A 21,054-nucleotide genomic window follows, 5' to 3' on the forward strand; every position below is an offset into this window, starting at 1 on the left:
ACTCAGGCCGCATCACTGAGGAGCCAGGCCTCTGCCCCAGTTCCCTGCCCCCAGCCCCTGTCCCCAGGCCCCTGCTCCAGCCCCTGCCCCCAGGTCCCTGCCCCCAGGCCCCTGCTCCAGCCCCTGCCCCCAGGTCCCTACCCCCGGGGCCCTTGCTCCCAAGCCTCTGCCCCAGGTCCCTGCCCCCAGCCCCTGCCCCCAGGCCCCTGCTCCAGCCTCTGCCCCCAGGTCCCTACCCCGGGCCCTTGCTCCCAAGCCTCTGCCCCAGCCCCTGCCCCCAGGCTCCTACTCCAACCCCTGCCCCCAGGTCCCCGCCCCCAGCCCCTGCCCCCAGGTCTCTGCCCCTGCCCCCAGGCCTCTGCCCCAGGTCCCTGCCCCCAGCCCCTACCCCCAGGCCCCTGCTCCAGCCCCTGCCCCCAGGTCCCTGCCCCTGGGCCCCTGCCCCCAGCCCCTGCCCCCAGGCCCCTGCTCCAGCCCCTGCCCCCAGGTCCCTACCCCCGGGCCCTTGCTCCCAAGCCTCTGCCCCAGGTCCCTGCCCCCAGCCCCTGCTCCAGCCTCTGCCCCCAGGTCCCTGCCCCCCCCTTGCCCCTAGCCCCGACCCCAGTCCCCACCCCCCCCCCAGACCAGCAGCCCGGGCTAGTCCTGCCAGGGGGGATTCCGGGGCCTGACGAGCTCCAGCCGGGTGGAAAGTGCTGACCGGCCCTGGCGGGGACCCAGGCGGCTCCGCCTCACTTGACCCCGCGCCTCCCTGACCGGGCCGAGCGAGGAGGGAGAGCGACCGCCCTGGAGCCCCGCCCGCCAGAGCCCGCGGGACGCAGGTGGCCTTCCCTGTGGCGACGGCCGGCGCCGGGGAGCGCGCGTGGGCGGCGGGCGGGCGGGTGGGGGCCCCGGCGCGGCCTCGGGGTCCCGGGGTGGGGGGCGCACGTGGGGCGCAGGGCGCGCGCCAGGCCCCGTGGCCCCCGCCTCTCCCGGGGAGGTTCCGGCGGCTCGATTTGCGGTCCCGGTAAGTCCTTGGCGGGCCCTCCCTCGGCCCTCCCTCCCGACTGTCCCCGCCCGGCCCCCGCCCGGCCCCCGCCGCCCCGACTCCCCTGGTCCGCCGCCGCGCGCCCTGGGCGCACGCCCGCCCCGCGCCCTCCGCGCCCTCCCCGCGCGCCCCCTCCGCGCCCTCCGCGCCCTCCGCGCCCCCGCCGCGGTCCCGGCCATGCGCCCCGCCGCCCCCGCCGCCCCCGCCGCCCCCGCCGGCGCCGCGCTCGGGCTCTGCAGCCTCCTGCTGCTGCTGCCGCTCCGGCCCGGACACGCGTGCCCCGCGGGCTGCGCCTGCACCGCCCCGCACACCGTGGACTGCCGCGACCGCGGGCTGCCCAGCGTGCCCGACCCCTTCCCCCTGGACGTGCGCAAGCTGCTGGTGGCCGGCAACCGCATCCAGCGCATCCCCGAGGACTTCTTCATTTTCTACGGCGACCTGGTGTACCTGGACTTCAGGAACAACTCGCTGCGCTCCCTGGAGGAGGGCACGTTCAGCGGCTCGGCCAAGCTGGCCTTCCTGGACCTCAGCTACAACAACCTGACCCAGCTGGGCGCCGGCGCCTTCCGCTCGGCCGGCAGGCTGGTCAAGCTGAGCCTGGCCAACAACAACCTGGCGGGCGTGCACGAGGCCGCCTTCGAGACCCTCGAGTCGCTGCAGGTGCTGGAGCTCAACGACAACAACCTGCGCAGCCTCAACGTGGCCACCCTGGCCGCGCTGCCCGCGCTGCGCACCCTGCGCCTGGACGGGAACCCCTGGCTGTGCGACTGCGACTTTGCCCACCTCTTCTCCTGGATCCAGGAGAACGCGTCCAAGCTGCCCAAAGGTGAGCTGCCGGCAGGCTGGGCTGCGGGACGGGCAGGGGGTGACAGGGAGGGAGCCGGGAGCGGCCGGCGCAGGGCCTTGGGTCCCCCCTGCAAGCTGGGGCTTGAGTGCACCGAGCAGTTGCCCCGGCGAGCAGCTGCCCCGGGCGAGTGGCTCCCGGATAATAACCGTGGCAGGTTCCCAGGCCCCGGAGTCTGCTAGGGAAAGTGGGTGGGGAGGGTCACATCTGGAGTCTCAGGGCCCCGATGCCATGCTTCTCCACCTGTTTCTCCAGCAACTCACTTTCCGAAGTTAGGGACCTCCCATTTCTCTGCTACCCAAGTCTGAGATCAACTCACCCGCCTTGGCGTCAGAGTACGGCAGGGTGCAGGTTACTGATGGGCCCCTTGTAAGTGGAAGACACCCACCCCCCCGCCCCCGCACTGTGTGGGAAAGAGCTGAGTGCCATCATGCATGCTGCACTGAACACAGAAGGATCCAGCCACTTCTACGGGCTCCCGGGCAGCTTGCAGAGCCTGAGCAGCTCTGTTTCTCAGCTCCCAGGTTTGCTCTTCTGTCCAGGAGGGGAGAGAAATAGTCCTGGCACGGCGTACTGGCAGCCCGCTAGCCAGGGATGCAGTAAAGATGTGCAGTTCTGTGCTTTTTCAGCCCAGATGTGAAAAGCTGAACACGAAAGCCTTAGCAGGCTGCTGCGCCCTTGCTTCGCTGGTGCACTTTTCCAGGGGCGACGCGGACGTACAGGTCCCTTTGGCAGATGGGAACACAGAGGGCACAGAAGTTAAGGGGCCCTGCAAAGGCCAGTGGATGGAGGCAGAGGCAGAGCTGGGAAGAGGGGCCCCCAGCATCCATAGGGAGGAGCCCCCAGGATGGGGAGCCCCAGGATGTCCCTGCCCTCGGTGGGTTCCAGCCTTCCACCGGTGGGCATGTGAGCACCAGTCCCAGCAGTGACCTTGCGGAGCCAGAGGGTTCAGACCCAGAACCGGGAGGCACGCGTTATAAAAGGTGACAGAGCCGTGGATTTAGCTTTGGTAGATCTTTTTTTCCATTTCCTGAGGTTTCAGGGATGTTGCTCCTTTATGCCCCGAATTCCTCTGATCTTCACTCCTCACTCTGCGAAGCAGGAACCCCAGGCATCGGGGCAGTCACTGCCCAGACGCAAGGCCCTGAGCTGGCGTTTTCAGCCCCGGGAGCAAGTCCTAAAAAGATCTGGCCTGCCTTCGTTCACCTGACCCTCCCCCCAGAAGACGGTCCTGGACACTGGGATGTCAGGCCAGAAACCCCCTGCTCCTGCCTCTGCCTTTTGGTGGCGTTGGCATCATTGGCCTCTGCTGTCATTGAGCCGGTATCATTGGTTCCATGTGTTACCGTAGGAAGGCGAGGGGTTAGGGGCCTGGAGGCTGCAGCCTTCCGTCTGGGTTCTGTGGCCTTGAGCAGGCCGCGTGTCCTGTCTGGGTCTCAGACTCCTCCTCTCTAAAGTGCTTTGACTGACCTCTGAGGTCCCCACACAGCCCCGGTTGTGGAGTCAGAGGACATAGGTTTGGGTCCTGGTGGAGAACCTGGGTGAGTCTGGCCGGGTCCCTTGACTTTTTTGAGCCCTGTCTCCCTCCGGCGTGAAATTAGGACACGGTAATGCCGGGTGGTCCACTTGAGCGGGTGGTTGCCAGGATCCAAACCAGATAATGTGGGTCGTGGACGGAAAGAGCGGTGAGATTGTAAGATGTGATTTCTGCTCCGTCTGTGATAGAGGGAAGAAAAGGGCCACCAGGTGGGGGTGTGCGGCTGGGGAGAAGGGACAGACAGGCTCGGAGCAAGGAACAGCGTCCAGGCCCCGGTTGAGGGTTGGTTTGCTTCCCTGGGGAGAGGTGGAGGCAGCGGGGAGGGAGCCTGAGGGCTTCGGCACCTCTTGGCTGCCGGGAGTGGGGTGTGGGGCTGGGGTTCTGATTTCCACTCTCATTTCCCTCTGAGCCTCAGTTTCCCTGCCCCTGACTTCAGACTGCAGTAACGGCCTCCCACACCTTGTTTGCCTTGAGGTTTGAATGAGACCAGCTCTGTCAGGGGTCAGCGATGCTTAGCACAGCCTAGGTGCTTGCTGGATGCCAGCCCCCCCTGCTCCCCCCACCCCCGCCCCGGCCCCCCGCACTCCTCGTGTCTTCACGGAGGCGCCGTGCAAAGTAGCTGAGGACCCAGGCTCGGTTCCAATCCTGCCTCGACTTACTGCTCCGTGTGTGACTCCTCTGCGCCCCCCGTTTCCTTATCTGTGAAATGGAGATGATATTAGTGCTCACCTCTGGGGGCTATTGGGAGGATTAAAAAGGTGTTTTATGAAGTTCTTAGAACAGCGCCTGACGCACAGCAATACCGTGTGTTAGTGCTGTTGGCACTGTCCCGTTTGAACCAGAAGGCCCAGAGATGGATGGCCCAGAGCGTTAACGACAGCTGGGGGACACACGGGACCTCAGGGTGTCCAGCCCCCTGCCACGATGTGGCCGCCCACGTCCTGCAGAGGAAAATCGGGCTCCAGGGGGCCCAAGCTCCGGGGTTTTGTAGGCAAGTGCCCTGCCTCTCCCAGGGGAGGGGATCCAAAGGCAGGAGCAAAGGGATCCTGCCCTCCCTGCCTTGCAGTCGCCTCCCCCAGAGAAGCAGAACGGAGCAGAGCAAGTGACCTTGACTGGCTCTGACAGTTAGATGGGAGCGCCCCGTCACAGAGCACACCACAGCGGGGAGGGAGGAAGGCCGAGGAGGCGACAGAGGTGACGGATCCCCCCCTTCCCTCCCCCCCCCCGTCGGGGATCCTTTGGGGGTTAGCAGGGCTGGGCCCGCAGGCTCAGGAGGAGCTTCCCCACTGGTGCTGGGTCTGAAGGGAGCTGGGATGCCCATCAGCCAAAGTAGCAACAAAACAAAGCAGACAAACCTAAAATGAGAAAACAAACAAGAAACCCGCCCCCCCCGGCCCCCCAGGATGCCTTATCAACTCTGAATTTCAGATCTACGTATTTTAGTATGAGTATATCCCATGCAATAGTGTGGGATATACTTACCCACGAAACTATTTGTTGTTTTCTGAGATTCACCATTAGCACGTGCCATCCCGTATTTTCCCAGGCGGCCTCGCCTTGTGGTGTGGGTCACTTTGTAGTTTACAAGCGTGCCTGGCGGTCTATCCAACATAGGCGCGCAGAAGCGCAGTGGTCTGCACAAGGTCGGCTTGTGCACGCCGTGTGGTTGGTGGCTGAGATGAGCTGGCCCTCAGGAGTGTCCGACCCTGCACCTCATTCTTCTTGATGGGCATAGATCAGGAGGGAGGGCGAGGCTGTCCCCAACACGGCCCGGCCCAGCCTCCGATTGCCCTGGGTCACAGCTGGCTGACCTCCTCGCCACCCCCGGTCCTGCGCCTAGAGGTCTGCTGGTTCTCCCGCGAGACAGTGGGTCCCAGGCAGTTTGGGACAGTGCGTTGCCATGGGGACGGTGACCATCCCTTTTTAAGTAGAAAGGACTCCGGACCTGGAAGTGGGTGGGAGTCCTTGGAAATCACTCAGGTGAGCTGCGCAGTGGAGAGGGAGAGGGCGGCGAGTGTCTGGGGACACGGAGCAGCAGGGTGACCCCCTTGGGCTTTGAGGGCCGAGGTGGGTCTCCTTCCGGCCGCCGAGGCAGATGGGCAATGAAGGCCCGTGGGAGCTTGGCTGAAATGCAGAAGCTTGCGCTCCCCACTCCCTCCGGGGCCTACTGAAGGGGTGCTGGGGGATGGGGCCCAGGGCCTGCATTCCTCACCCCCAGGCCAGGAGCTTGCAGTACATCCTGAAGCCTGAGAACTGCCCTGGAGGCCTTTTGCTGCATCTCCAGAAACCCGAGGTCCTGTCTGGGTCAGTAGCTCATTAGCTGTGACTCTGCAGGACTTGCCTGCTCTCTCTGCACCTCGGATTTTTCTTTCACAAGCAAAGGAGTGTGGGCAGGAAGATTTTAAGGCTCCTTCTAACTCTAAAATTACACGGTTTCAAGGGAAGGGAATATTGTCCTCGTGTTAAGGATTGGAAGATCGAGGCCCCGGGGAGGCTTGGTCCCTCTAGAGACCCTTCCACTGGGATCTAGGGGGCCGTGTCTCTGCACAGCAGGGTGGGGAGCAGAGCACCCAGACCACTCGGGACTCTGGGCTCACAGGACACCTCACCTGTCCCCAGCATCCCTCCGGGAGCCACAGGGAGGAAAAGCTACTGGGTTTGAGAAACCACGGTGGCAGGCAGGCAGGGGGCTCTCTCTGGGCTCGGCTTCGGAGGTGCACGGACACCTGCCCCAGGGATGCGGCCCACACCGTGCCGAGGGTATGTCACAGGAAGGGCACATGCAGGTCCCAGAGTGGGAGGCACCTTCGTTCCCCTCCCTCTCTAACCACCGTGTATGTGGCCTGCAGGTCCCTGCCCTCAGCACCAGCGAAGAGATCTGAGCTCATCTTGCACCCCGAGACCTTGACATGCGTAGTTCTGGGGAGGGAAGGGCTGGGAGCATGAGGGGGGGGCGATTGGGGACCACAGATCATGCTTTGTGTCGGTGACCCTGGCTCCCTGGGGGGGCTCAGGCCCTAGAGAAGGTCCACTATGGGGCCTGGAGCATGCAGGCATTTGGGGGCTCAGCCTCTGCAGGTTCCCGAGCCCCTCTCTAGGAAGGGGTGTCCTGGCAGCAAAGCCCCGGACGAGTTCCACCCTCCACCCTCCACCCTCCACCCTCCACCCAGGCCTGACTGACCGCTCCCTGGGGGGAGCTGCCCCCCACTTGCCGGGAACCCCATTTCCTTTCCTCGTATCAGACGCGATGAGGGCCTGGCTTGTGCAGATGAATGGGAAGTCTCGTCAGGCCGACAAGGTAAACGGTGTCCCAGCCAGGGAGCCGGGTCCTTTCTCCCAGCTGACTCCAAGGTGACTCTTATTTCTTTCCCTTTAGAAATAAAAGCAGTTTTATTTCCCCAGTTGTAAAATAACAGGCTCCTTGGAAATGTGGGAAATGTAGATAAGTACCGTGAAGGAGGCAGAAACCACCCAGAATCCCGCGGCCGCCGTCAAAGTTTTGCCGTATTTTACTTCTGTTCTATTCCTATGCGCATTTACATTTTTAAACACGTTGCTGTGGCGCTCTGCGTTTATTACTGATTTGTTCTTTCTCCTTAAGCCATGAGAATTCCCCGTCGGGACAGTTCCTTGAAGGCGTAACTTAAGGGCCACGTAGTACGTCATTTTATGGATCTATTCGTTGAAACCGCTTCCTATTGTTAGAAACGTGGGTTGTTTCCCTTTAGTTTTTTGGTGCATAAACAATGCTGAACCAAACACCCCATATACGGAAAACGTGGGGGTGCCTCTTGTTATTTTATTTCCTTGAGGTGGATTCTTTGAAGTGGAAATGTGGAGTGAGAGCCTATGGTGATTTTTAAACCTCTGTAAATATTTCTTTTTTTTTTTTTTTTTTTTGCCTAGTTGCACCCGGGGCAGCTGCCACCATTGGCAAATGGGGAACACCTGTCTTGCCGCATCTTTCCCACTTTGGTGTATTATTATTTTTAAAATGTGTCTTCTATTTGATAGGCAAAACCCCGCCATCTGGTTGCTTTAATCTGACCGGTGGAATGGATGTTTGGGGTGTGTTTATACACCCAAGAGTCATGTTCCTGGCAGGCGGCCTCCCTCGTGTCTGCGACAGGTCCGTACACGTCCTGTGTGCACCGGCTAATGCGTCTTTAACTGGTACCTGCGTCAGAGTGGTGTTGCGGGGTGTCCTCTCTCCCGTCATTACCCGTGTCCGGGGCCCAGCGTCGGCCGTTAGAGCACCCGGGCCTGGAGTCCTGGCGGCCAGTGGGCCGCGAGCGGAACCCAAGGCGAGCTCGCCCTGTCTTCTGGCTCCCGGGGAGCCCGGCCACGTCCCGCTCCGCTGTCCTACACACTGGATCGCTCTGAAGTGTCACATGGGTTGTGCCACTCTGTCGGTTAACTCAAACGGAGGGCAGCGCACCTACGTCCCTGGCGCAGGGCGGCCCGGGGATGCCGTCGGGGCTCCGTCCTAGAGAGGCCCCCTCACGTCGTGAAGCCGCCGGCCGCCTCACAGCCGAGCGCCAGCTCTGGGCCAGTGGCCGTCCGGTCCCCGCGGCCCCGGAACCCCGTGGGATTCAGTGGCCCCGCGGCCTCCGGGCCGGCAGCGCCAGTGATGGCACCGCGGGAGCCCCACGCATGCCCGTGGGTTGCCCTGAGGACCCGCGTCGGGCACATTCGCGGCTTCCCGTGTCTGTCCTGGGTGCGGGACTGCAGGCCCGGGAGCTGGCCTGGCCTCCTGCCCTCGGGCCTCTGCCCGGCCCTTCCAGGCCCCGGATCCCGCCCCCCGTTGCCTCTACTTCTCTGCCCCCCTGGTGCCCACGTAGCCTTCCAGCCTCCAGCCCTGTGGGCCCCCGACGCTGGCTGGGAGCTCTCCCGTAGGGCCTCCCCAGACGCTCCTACCTCTGCGACACCGCTTGACGTCAGCAGTTCCCGGTCTGGCCAGTTTGGAGGACGCGGGATGCGTCTTTTCCGTCCCGTCTTCCCCAGAGGCTGGAACAGTAAATGGCGCGTCTGGAAGCCTTCTGATGGGTCCACTGCATTCAGAACAAGCCAGCTCCCTCTCGTGTCCCACAAGCCATCCCCCACCGCCTCGTCTATCCCAGCCCAGCCGCACCGACCCCCCGTGTCCCTGGGACACACCAGCTGCTAGGACGTTTCCTCCTCAAGGGGCTGTGTCTTCCTCGGCATTAGGTCCCCAGTCGGATGTCCCTACATCCTGGAAGCCTTCCCTGACTGCTCTGCCTGGGCGGTCCCGCGCCGCCCCCGACTGAAGTCCATGTTACCTGGTCCACGAGACATCCACATCCCTGTGGGAGCACAGGCCCCCGGGGCCATGCGCCGCATGGAAGGAGCTCGGTGGGGCCGCGGGCACTTGTGGCTGACAAACGCGCAGCCCGAGGCCTTCGCTGCTCAGATCACCGGCCTTGGCTTTTGTCCCCAGCCGCAGTCAGCAAAGGCTAGGCACCCAGACATCCCTGAGCAGAGGCGGAGGTCCGGAAATTTGGGTGGGTCCTGGTCGAACCCCACGGCCCCCGAGCCTCAGGCTCTCCACCGTGGAGGGAGGGAGCCAGCCGTGCCTGCCCCTCTGCCGGGGCACCGCTGGCAAGATGCAGGGCCGGCCGTCGGGGGGTCCTGGGGTGGCCGGTGCCCTAGCGCCCTGTGCTCTGCGAGGTGCAGCATGAGGGGCGGGCGGACGGCGTTGGGGTCTCCACGGCCGCAGAGCTCCGTGAACCCCGCTGGACGAGAAACAGCTTCCCCTGGCGTGAGCAAGCAGAAGGCTTCCGGGAAGGCTGTGGGGTGTCTCCAGGAGGTGCAGGTCCCGAGCCGGGCCGGGCAGTACTGTGGGTGAGCCCTGCTGGGCGCCCCCCTGGCTCGAGCCTCTCTCGCGCTCTCGCCTCTGCCGCTCGCCGTCTTTCCCCTCCTCTCCAAGCGCCGACGGCCGTTCTCCACCCTCTCACCCGGTGGCGGAGGCTGTGCTCTGTTGGTCCCAATTGCCAGGTCCCAGGAGGAGGCTCGGTTTGGGAGCAGCCCCTCTGGGTCCTGTCGGGGCAGAGGATGGCCGCGGTGACACCATCCGCAGGGACCGCCAGGGTGTGGGGTAGAGTTTCGGGAGGGTCTGGGCAGGCCGCCGCTAGGCATCCGTGACCGTGACCGTGGCTGTGCTTCCGGTTGACTGTCTGACGGCAGATGCATCCCCTAACGTTCCTGGGCCCTGGGTGTCCTCAGATACAGGTGATGGCACCCGCCCTCTGACCTCAAGTGACGTCATGGGAAGAAACTCGAGGTGCAGTCTCCTCCGCCGCCACACACAGAAGCTGTTTTTTCTCTTTATGCAAATCACAGAAATGCCGATGAACAGCCCAGCTCTGCACACGACCTTGCAAATCCCACTGGATGTCACACTGGCGGCCAATCCCAAGAGTCGACGACCCACGTAGATGGGGACTGTGCTCTCACAGCACATCCTCCCACTGGCTCGCAGCCCGGCCCTGTGCTTCCGAGGCTGCTGATCGGGGAGTCTCTGGTGTCCCGTGCCCCCCACCCATCCTCTGGGCGCATTATGGGCCAAGGGCTGGGGCAGGGGTCAGGACCCAGAGGGAGCTGCGGGCCCTTCAGGACTAAAGGGAAGATTCTCGGAGCTGAATGCAAACCAAAGAGGCAGGAATCGGAGTCTGGGTCCCTGCTCCATCCAAAGCTAGCAGTGGGACCTGCGAGGCTCGTCCCTCCTTCAGTTGCCCTAAATCACCTCGGGTGCCCATTGGGGCAACAGGTGGGAGTCCTCGGAGAGGGTAGGGCAGGAGCCGAAGCGAGCACACGTGCACGTGAAGAGCAGCTTCGAGCACTGCGCTGGCCGAGCTCCCAGAAACATGTTGGGGGCTTGTTCCTCCTCCTGGCTTCAGGTTTCGGGCCCCGTGCTAGCCGGCGGAGAAGACTCCCTCTAGCTCTGACTTTGGCTGGTCCTGCACCGTCCTGAGCCAGCCTCCTCCAGGTCATGGGATGAGGGGCTCCGAAGCCTCCAGCTCCTAGCAAGAGCGTCTGGGGTGGGCTCCTTGGCACCGGTCCTGCCCCCCAGCAAGCGTCTTAAATGAGGAGGTGTGAGAGTATGTTCCCCTCTGCTGCCACCTCCTATCGAGAAGAGATCCCTCCAGCAGTTACCAGAAGAGCCTTGCTTATTCACAAGACACCAGTGAGACGGTATCTGTCCTTGAACAGGACCATCATACATGATTATCCGCATCAGAAAAGAAAGTTACCCACGGGGCTGCCTGGGTGGCTCAGTCGGTGAAGCATCTGCCTTGGGCTCAGGTCCTGGGATCGAGCCCCGCGTTGGGTTCCTTGCTCGGTGGGAAGCCTGCTTCTCCCTCTCCCTCTGCTCCTTCTCCTCTGCTTGTGCAATTTTAAAAAAGAAAGAAGAAAGATAGAAAGGAGAAAGGAAAGAAAGAAAGAAAGAAAGAAAGAAAGAAAGAAAGAAAGAGAGAAAGAGAGAAAGAAAGAGAAAGAAGAAAGAGAGAAAGAAGAAAGAGAGAAAAAAAGAGAAAGAAAGAAAGAAAGAAGAAAGAAAAAGAAAGAAAGAAAGAAAGGAAGGAAGGAAAGGAAGGAAAGAAAGAAAGAAAAAAGGAAGTTGCCCGTGGCCACGTGGGAGCTTAGAGCCAAGGGTTAGGACCTCCTGCCCCCGCTTCTTGACCTGGGCAAGTCACCAACTTTTCTGGGCTTTGGTTTTCTCTCCTGTCACCCCCCCGGTGATCAAGGAAATGCTGACATAAAGGAGCTTTGGAAGAAAATGGGGAGCGCTTGCAAGAGAAGGGCCATTGTCAACCCATAAAATTCCAGGATGGGGGTTTATAGGTCTTCAGTCCCCCCGGACAGTCGTGTGGCCAGAACCTCAGAACAGCGACGGGCAGCCCTCAATGGGCCTCGGGAGGGAGGGTGGGCGTCCAGGTCACAGGAGCCGCTAGACGACGGGCACACCTGGGCTTTAGGGTGCACTGCTGGGGACCGGAGCGGGGAGCACGGGGCCGAGGTGCTGAGCAGGGGAAGGAAGCTCCCAGCCAGTGCAGGGGCGGCGAGGTTGGGGAAGCTTGCGGTGAGCCCCGTGCCCCCCGGGAGTCCAGGAGAAAGAACTGAGTCCCATAGAAAAATGACTGGCAAGGGTAGGCAGCCAGGCGCTGCTGGTGATTTTCTCTGGGTGAAAGAGTGGTTTTATCATATTTTTTTAAAAAAATTAATTAATAGGGGATTCCCGGGTGGCTCAGTGGTTTAGCACCTGCCTTCGGCCCAGGGCGTGATCCTGGGATCGAGTCCCACATCAGGCTCCCTGCATGGAGCCTCTTTCTCTCTCTCTCTCTCTCTCTCTCATGAATAAATAAATAAAATCTTTTTAAAAAATTAATTAATAGGCTATTTCTTAGGGGCGGTTTTAGGTTTCTGGAGAATTCAGCAGACCCTGCAGAGAGTTCCCATGTGCCCCCGCCCCCTCAGTTCCCCTCTTACTGACACCTTGCGTTATTTGTTATAATTGAGGAACCATCGTGGAAAGTATTAACGTTATTAAGTGGAGTCCACAGTGTACGCTGGGTTCACCCTTTGTCGCGTGCATCCTTTGGGTTTGGGCAGACGGGTGACGTGTACCCACCGTCACGGTATCTTACGGGTGGTCTTACCGTCCTAAAGGAGGCCTGTGCTCCACCTGTGTATTCCTCTGGAACCCCTCTCCAGGAAGCCTCAGCCTTTTTGCCGTCCCTGTGGTCTGGCCGTTAGCAGAATGGCACAGAGCTTTTCACTTCTTTGTTTTCTTCTGCGCGCTTTTCCACGTTGGCACGGTGGATAGGTACCATGTCCCCCCACCTTACCTTTAGCCCGCGACAGCCAGGTGTGCACACCTGCCTTAGCCACAGCTGTCTCCCTCCTTCTCCAGACGCCCCTAGGCTCTCAGGGAAGGCCGCCCCTCCCCACTGCTGGACTCAGGGTACCGCACCGACCCCTCGCTGACTTCTGGAGGCCAGTCCACATCTTCATCAGCAGCCCCTTTGTTAGACTCCCTTCAAATAACCCAGTTTGGGGGGGCCGTGTTTGCCGCTGGGACCCTGACTTGAGCTCTCACAGATCCTTGAGCAGGGAATGATTGGAGGCGGATGCTATGGGTTAAACTCTGTTTCCCCAAATCATTTGTGGAAGTCCCAACTCCTAGTCCTTCAGATGATGACCTTATTTGGGGATAGGACTATTTTAAACATGACTAGGATTTTTTTTTTTTTTAAGATTCTATTTATTTGGGAGAGAGAGAGCAAACGGGGTGGGGAGGCTGGCAGAGGGCCAAGGGAGAAGCCAAGTCTCCACTTAGCAGAGAGCCTGGTGCAGGGCTCGACCCCAGGGCCCGAGGATCATGACTGAGCCCCAGGCCCAGACACCTCGCCGACTGAGCCACCCGGGTGCCCCTGGCTGGGGTTTGTTTGAATCCGGCCTGGTTAAGACGTGCAGACACAGAAAAGACTGTACGAAGGAAGAAATTGAACACTCCTAGATCCTAGAGACAAGAAGGGTGGATGCCCCGCAGGGCCGTGCAGGGAGGCACCAGAGATGCTCAGGGCGCAGAGGGAATGATGGGAAAGTACAGGCAGGAATCTTCAGTTGTGGTTTTTGCAGGAGGAAGGGGCAGGGTAGGCGGGCTGGGCAAGTTTGGGGTTGGCTAGTTTGATTAATAGGTAGGTTGGCAGGCCAGGGGCTGGGGGGGGGGTGTCCCCTGTTATCCAGGCCCTGGCGTCATTCAGGGCAAGAGACAGTGTTCCAGATTGCAAGAGTCCCACCAAAGAAGGTGGGTGGGGGTGTGGACTGGGACTGCTCGGTTTGCCTAGCGAAGGTGTGCCTTCAGGTTGTTTACTGTCCCTAGGAAGTGTCGAACCCTGGGGGGCGGGGGGCGTTCCCTCCCCAGGTGGCAGGGCCCCAAGATGCCGAAGCTAAATGAAACCCGGAAGGTCAAAGACGTGATGAATACCGGGGTCACTGCGGATGTGATTAGTTAGCGTAAGGGCACCAGGGCAGGCCCACACACCCCGGGAGCTGGGCTTCAGTAGCCTCCCAAAACCATTTTTGGGGTCCAGCCATCAGATTTTATGACGTCCAAGCAAATTGCTCCGATTGATCAAGGGGAAATAAGCACTAAAGGTCCAAGTCAGGCTCTCGCGTATTTGATCGAGGTTGTCCCTGCCACCTGCCACCAGCAGGCTGCCCCGCGGCTCATTTATCCGGGGTCTTCCTGTGTTCCCGGCACCGAGCTCAGCACCCCAGGGCGGCCCCACCCAGTGAAAGACAGAGCGAGCCGCAGATGAACAGCTGAAACCCACTGTAATATTCCACTGAATCCAGCATATCCAGAATGTCAGTTCTTCCCCTTGTCGCCCAGAGGAAAGTCACCCACGAGTCTTGGCTCCGCTGTCTTCTTCGTTCCAAGTCTTCGAGGTCCGGGGCGTATTTACAGCTGCGGCGCATCTCAGTGCGGACCGGACCTGGGCCGGGGCTGCGGCGGCGGATGGCAGGGCCCCGGGTCTGTCGTGTGGCCCGGAGGGGACGGTTCCAGCCGACCTGGGCGGGTGTGACCCGGGGAGACTGGCTCCAGGATCTTCGTCACTCGCCGCCGTACAGCTTCTCGCATCTCATACCGGAAACCCGGGTGCCTCAGCGGCAAGCCCAGGCCTCTCGGATCCGGAGCCTCTGCTTTGGGCTCAGAACCAAACCCCGTCAGCGAGCTTTCCGGATCCGGAGCTTGGCCTGAACCCAAGGATGACCTGAACGTCTTAGCAGGAACCAGAGCGGACGAAACACGCGTGAAAACAGGTTCAGCATCAAACGTGGAGGACATGGCAGCGACCTGGACCACAGCTCTGCTCTCTGGCAGGGAACATTCCAGAAAACTCAAGCTTAGCTTATAGGATTACCCAGTCTATCCTTCTTCATTTTTCAGGTGGGAAACCACGGCTCGGAGAGCTCGGGTGACTTGTCCTAAACCACACGGTGAACTAGTGAAAAGCCAAGGCCTAACCCCCCAACACCAGCAGCTGCTGGTCAGTCATGGTGCTCGTCGGTCAGGCTCTGCACTTAGAGCCCCGCCATTTGAACCCCGTTCCTCTACCTGCTAGCTGCGTGAGCCTGGGCAGATCCCTTAGCCTCTCTGTGCTTCGGTAGTCACGTGTATGAAGCCTGGATGACAATATTCATAACTCGGCACGGGGCCTGGCACACAGGAAGCCCGAAACACGCGCCAGTGCTATTATTATCAGCTGTGAATCGGCGCCTGTGTTGCCTCCAGAGGCTCAGGGGCTGCGGGTGCTCAGGACTGAGGGTCCCACCCCCCCCCACACCCCACCCCACCCCGGGCGGGGCTCCGCCTCCGCCTCCCCGTGTGATCCCGGGCGCTCTCTTGGTTTCCTACGACAGATCATCACACAATCAGGGCCTGGAGATCACACAGATCTGGAATCTCACAGTTCCATAGGTCCGGGTTCCAAAACGGGTCTTGCGGGCTGAAATCGGGGTGTCTGTGTTCCTCGGGCCTTCCCTCGGCTCGTGGTCCCCGTCGCTGAGGCCTCTCCGTGTCCAGCATCGGCATCTCCTCCCCGGGGTCGGCACTTCTCCTCCGGCTCAGGAGCCCGGGGACGTTGGGCCCACCTGGAGAGCCAGGAGCGCTGGCTGTCTCAAGCCCCTTCATCCCTCAGCTGCACAGTCCCTTTTGCGATGATCACAGATGCCGTGGGTTAGGACGTGAGCCTCTTGGGGGCATTATTGTCTTCCACAGGGAAGCAGCTGCGGCTCTCTGGGCCTGTTCCCCCACCTGTGGAAGTAGAGGCTCAGGTAAAGGTGAAGGCCTCTCTGCCCGCACAGGTTGTTTCTAATAAGGGATCCCCCTCCCTGGGTGGCTCAGCGGTTTAGCACCTGCCTTTGGCCCAGGGCGCAATCCTGAAGTCCCAGGATCCTGGAGTCCCAGGATCGAGTCCCACGTCGGGCTCCCTGCATGGAGCCTGCTTCTCCCTCTGCCTGTGTCTCTGCCTCTCTCTCTCTCTCTGTGTCTATCATAAATAAATAAATAAATAAATAAATAAATAAATAAATAAATAAATAAATAAAAAAATAAGGGATCCCCCTCCCGAACCCCAGGGCCCTGGCCCCGTGACAGCAGTTGCCCCAGTGCTGGCATCTCCTGAATACCACGTGGGGAGGCATCTGCTCCTGGGACCCCGGGCCTCCCCTTGGCCCCCCAGCTGCCGAAAGAACCATACATGTAACTAAAACCAACCTGATTGCTGACTTCCCAGGAAAGTCAGAACTGCTCTGCTGGTTTCAGAGCCATTTGAGGCACGGAGAGAACTTTCCAGGCTGAGCGGGACGGCCGGCACCCGGGGGCCGCAGTCCTGGGTGATAAGCGGCACAGGCCGGGAACACGAGCAGCCCCCCGGGGATGCCGGCGGGAGGCAGGCCTCACATGCTGAGGGGGAAGGACGGACGGGGTCCAGAGGAGACAGGGAGGCGGCACCACCGAGCACAGATGGGCACGGAGGCTGGTTTCCCAGCCGGGGTGAAGCTGCGCACGGGAGAGTGGCCGGTGAAGTGACACAAATGACCGCCATGGGAGCCGTGGTGTCGTGGACAGAGGGTGGGCTCGGGTGACAGGCAGGCCTGCCTTTCGATCCACACCCTGGCAGACGAGCTGTGTGACTTTGGGCAAGTGACACAGCTTCTCTGAGCCTGGGTCTCTGCATCTAAAACGTGCCTCACGGCCAAGTCCGTCGCAGTGTTATTCACACCTGCACCAAGTGCCCACGGTGAACGGACGCGCAAAAGGTGGTCCCTCCAGACAGTGGGATATGAGTCAGCTTTAAAAGGAAGGACAATCAGGGGCGCCTGGGTGGCTCCATCAGTTAAGTGTCCAACTCTTGATTTTGGCTCAGGTCATGATCTCAGGGCCGTGAGATCGAGCCCCACTTTGGGCTCCATGCTCAGTGGGGAGTCTGCTTGAGATTCTTTCCCTCTTTCCCACTGTCCCCCACCAAATAAATAAGTAAATAAATAAAATCTTAAAAAAAAATAAAATAAAATCTTTAAAGGGCCATTAAGAGGATCGAGTGAGTTGATAATGGTGGAGATGGTGGACATGGAACAGGTGGGGGACATCGTGGTGGAGATGGAGGACGTTGGACATGGGGGGACATCATGGTGAGATGGTGGAAGGAAGACAGGTGGGAGACATCATGGGGGAGATGAAGGACGTGGGACAGGTGGGGGACATCGTGGTGGAGATGGAGGACATGGGACAGGTGGGGACATCTTGGTGGAGATGGAAGGAAGACAGGTGGGAGACCTCATGGTGGAAATGGTGGACGTGGGACAGGTGGGGGACATTGTGGTGGAGATGGAGGACATGGGACAGGTGAGGGACATCATGATGGAGATGGAAGGAAGACAGGTGGGAGACATCATGGTGGAAATGGTGGACGTGGGACAGGTGGGGACATCATGGTGGAGATGATGGAAGGAAGACAGGTGGGAGACATCGTGGTGGAGATGGTGGAACCAGGACAGGTGGGAGACATCGTGGTGGAGATGGTGGAACCAGGACAGGTGGGGGACATCATGGTGGGGGTGATGTACATGGGACAGGTGGTGTAAGTAATAAGGGTGGTGATGGTCAAGATAATGACAGTGATGGTGATGCTGGGGGTGGCAGTGGAAATGCGTGCGCACCTTCCCAGGGAATAGGATTTTCAGCCCTCAGTGATCATCTCTGCTCATTTCCTCCCCGGAGGAGGGCAGGCTGGGAAAACTGCGGTGAGTCTGTCGATTTTCTATCTACGTGCGGCGACCGATGTGGGCGTCCTGAGGTCCCGGGCTGCAAGTCGGGCTGGAGTGTGGGCTAGCGGACTCGAGTCACAGCGCTGGCCTCTGCTGCCCATTCTGCACCACATGCTCTGTGGAGCCAGAACCAGCAGGAGCCCGAGGCCCAGCGCTGCGGGTGCACCTTCCTCCGTGGAAATCAGCTGATGACCTAATCAGACTAAGTGTCCGCGGCCGAGACACGGAGGACGACTGGGAATTTCCCTGATGCCGCAGCCCGTAGTTAATGAAAGTTACGGTGGAGAACAAAAGCCAGCACTATAGGAAATTAGGGCCGGCGTTCCCAGCACCCCACCCCCCAGGCCCTGCAGGGTGCCTCCCCCGACACGTCCTCCTCTGTGACACCAGAGGCTGCAGCCGGGGCCATGGTACCCACACCTTCAGGTACGATAAAAGGGAGAGGTGGGGCGGGCGGCAGTCCCCGATGCCTTCGGGTCTAACCTCTATGCTGCTGTGAAATCAGGACGCTGGGGCCGGAAGTCTGGCTGTGTGTGCGAAAGAACACAGTGCTGCTTCTGTGTCCTGGTCCTTCGGGTTTGGAGCTGTGGGAGGCCGGCAGGGTGCACGGCCACCTGGCACGGTTCCCCCAGCCCACGCTGAGCCCTCTTCCTCCAGCGTGCAGGAGAAGAGAGCGGTGAGAGGGGGAGCTCTGGTCAAGAGCAGTGGAACCAAAGCCCAGTGGTCGAAGCCGGTGCCCTGGGAGCTGTAGCTCCAGCAGTGGGTTGGCTGGAGAGCATCGGCCACACTCTCCCCAACCCTCCCTGGCACCAGGCCCTTCTCACACTTTGATAAGTCATGCGAAGCTTTTAGTCCGCGTCTTAGGCAGGCCGTTCACGGAAGAACCACTCCAAGTGGCCGATGAAGCCTTGTTACAACATTCAGCTCTGCTAGTCACCAGAAATGCAAATTCAATCAGCAGTTATGCCCTTTTGGGGCTGATGAGATTGGCAGAGATGAAAGAGTGACCACATCCATCGCTGGCGCAAGTCCACGGAGCCTTCAGCTTGTGGGGACGCATCGTGGGGAGATAATTAAGAACGTGTGTATAACATTTTTTTTTAATTTTTATTTATTCATGATAGGCACACAGTGAGAGAGAGAGAGGCAGAGACACAGGCAGAGGGAGAAGCAGGCTCCATGCACCGGGAGCCTGACGTGGGATTCGATCCAGGGTCTCCAGGATCGCGCCCTGGGCCAAAGGCAGGCGCCAAACCGCTGCGCCACCCAGGGATCCCAAGAACGTGTGTATAGATGCCCGTAGCGGCGTTGCTTCTAGTAAGAAAAAGCCTGGAAGCCCCGTGGGATCTGCAGAAGTAAATTATGGCTCATCTACGCAACACTGTGCCCGCAGCCATTACGAATCATGTTTGGGGGGAGCCTGTCCCCCAAACAGTTGGGCGTCTGACTCTTGGTCTCAGCTCAGGTCTCCATCTCAGGCTCATGAGTTCAAGCCCCGCCTCGGACTCAGTGCTGGGCGTGGGGCCGACTTCAAAATAAATGGGGAAAGAAGCCAGTGATGCTTGGTAATTGTGTTGGTCGGAGGGAAGGACGTTCCCAGCGTGGTTAAGCAGCCGAGCGGCAGGGCCTGGTCTACGTGGGCGAGCTCTGTGCACGTGCGCACACAAGAGACCCAGGGGAGGATAAGCCGGCGTGTTAGATATGCATTTATGGGCCCTTTGGTCCTCCTCCTTTTTGTTTATTTCTGTTCTTTCAGTGCGCACACGGGCGTTGCCTAAGTGGGGTTGGGAAAAGAAAAATATATTTTTAATGACGAAAGTGCTTAGAGGAGCTTGTCGTTGATGGCTCGGGGGGGAGGGCCCCAGAGATCCTCTGGCTGCAGGCCTGTTTGTTGGCAAGGGGCACGAGATTAATCTCAATCTACCATCCGCTGTGTCACCGTCTATTTCGGGAGAGTGGCAGCTCTTCACCCTCTCCAGCTCAGGTGTCAGCTGCTGGGGAGAAGTCATCAGTCAAGGGGACAGAGCAGCAGCAGGCGGGGTGCCAAGCCGCCGTGCACGAGGAAGGAGGCATGTCTCCAGGGCCCGATTCCCGCGGGGCAGGGCCGCCGCTGGGCCGAGTGGGCTCCGGCCCCCTTCGCGGTCCCTGGAGGCTCAGTTTACCAGGACAGAGAGGCTGTGGCCCAGTGTCGGTCACGTGCTGACCCCCCGGCCAGGGAAGGACCACGCATTTTGTAAGAGGGACCCGAGGGGTGAACGGCGATGGCCCAAAATGCAATGTGGGAGCAGCTTCCAAATGAGACGGGGAGGATGAGAGGCCAAGGGCAGCAGCTAACGATCGCACATGAGACACCTGGAGCGGGTTGGACTGTGTCCCCCCGAGAGATCTGCTGAGCCCTGAAGCCTGGCACCCGTGAGTGCGACCTTCTTTGGATAAGGAGTCTTTGCCGATGTAATTAAGGGTCTCAAGCTGAGCTCATCCCAGATTTAGGATGGGCCCTAAATCCAAGGGCGGGTGTTTTTATCAGAGGGAGATTTGACAGAGGCAGAGGGTGGGGCGACGCTGCCATAAGCCAAGGAGCTGCTGGAGCCTCCAGAGCCAGGGGCGCCCGAAAGTATCCCCCCTCGAGTCTTCCGGGGGGAGCCCGGCCCTTCTGGCACTTTAATTGCAGACCCCCTGGCCTCCAGAACTGAGGGAATGAACTCGCGCTGAGCCACCCGGTTGGCGGTCACCGGTGAGGGCGGCCCTAGGAAACGAATGCAACGCCCAGACCCTTGAGCGTGACCTTGTGCGGTCCTTCCCCTGAGCCCCCTGCGCTTGGGCCGTCGCTGGAGGGAGCGCGGGTTCCAGTTCGGTTTTGCACCTTGGCTGTGCAGCCTCCGCATAATTATATGCCCCACGGGAGCTTAGAATGCCCTGCGGGGATTTGCACAAGCATTTTGAAGGCGACAGGGGAGTGTAACGGCCACGCGCCCGGGCTCTGGAGTCACCCTGCCCGACGCAGAGCCCCTGCCTTCCCGTTTCTTCGCCGCATGACCTTGAGCACGTGACACAACAGTTCGGGTTCCTTACCTGCGAACCAGAGTCGACATAGTACTCGCCCCCGAGATGGTTTTGTGGATTAAGGCAGTGTAGACAGTGCAGAGTGCTTAGAGGGACACCTGGCAGGTGGTAGGACTCCGGGTGGGGGGGACGGGAGAAACACGTACAGCTTCTGTTTCTTCGCAGGGAGTAGAGTTCTCTGCGGATGAATTTGGGGAAAGGGACGTTTGTCCTGCCCGGGAGGGGCCTGCTCTTGTCCAGCACCAGGCGCCGTCGGGAGGGATGGTCCGTGTGTCAGAGCAGGCGGGTTAGGAAGCTCTGTGGCTGCACGGCCGCTCCCGTCCTATCCTGCATCCATCCCTATGTTCATTCAACTGCCTGCGTAGGTAACAGGGCAGGTGCGGGGATGGGGAACGATCGGGGAGGCGGGGACAGCATCTCTGGAGGGGGCGCTGAGAAAGCAAGTGAAGGCGTGAGGCAGGTGGTGGGAGCAGGTGCAAGGGCCCTGCACCGGCCTGTGCTTGGGGTGTGGGAGGAATGGGAGCAAGGTGGAGTGGGAGGCTGGGAGGGAGGCGGGAAGGGGGGTGGGTGGTGAGATGAGAGAGAGGAGGAGGCTGGGGGGTGGGGGGTGAGCCGGAGGGTGGTAACAGCCTGGCCGTGGGGCGGAGGGCCTGGGGCTGCCCGCAGAGCAGGAGCCGGGGCGAGTGTCTGGCCGTTGGGACGCGAATTTCCGGTCTCCTCCTGGGGATT

General features: G+C 60.5%; 1 protein-coding gene across 1 annotated transcript in view; it reads left to right on the forward strand.

Moving 5' to 3' along the window:
* Positions 1 to 1,201: 1,201 nt before the first annotated feature.
* The window catches only part of LRRC38 (leucine rich repeat containing 38), a 31,186-nt gene continuing 11,333 nt past the window's right edge, over positions 1,202 to 21,054 (forward strand). The window contains exon 1 of the mRNA XM_072828293.1: positions 1,202 to 1,850. Coding sequence (XP_072684394.1) covers positions 1,202 to 1,850 — 649 coding nt within the window. The remainder of the gene's footprint in view (positions 1,851 to 21,054) is intronic.

Source organism: Canis lupus, chromosome 5 (assembly GCF_048164855.1).
Source record: "Canis lupus baileyi chromosome 5, mCanLup2.hap1, whole genome shotgun sequence".
In the NCBI taxonomy this organism is placed as follows: Eukaryota; Metazoa; Chordata; class Mammalia; order Carnivora; family Canidae; genus Canis; species Canis lupus.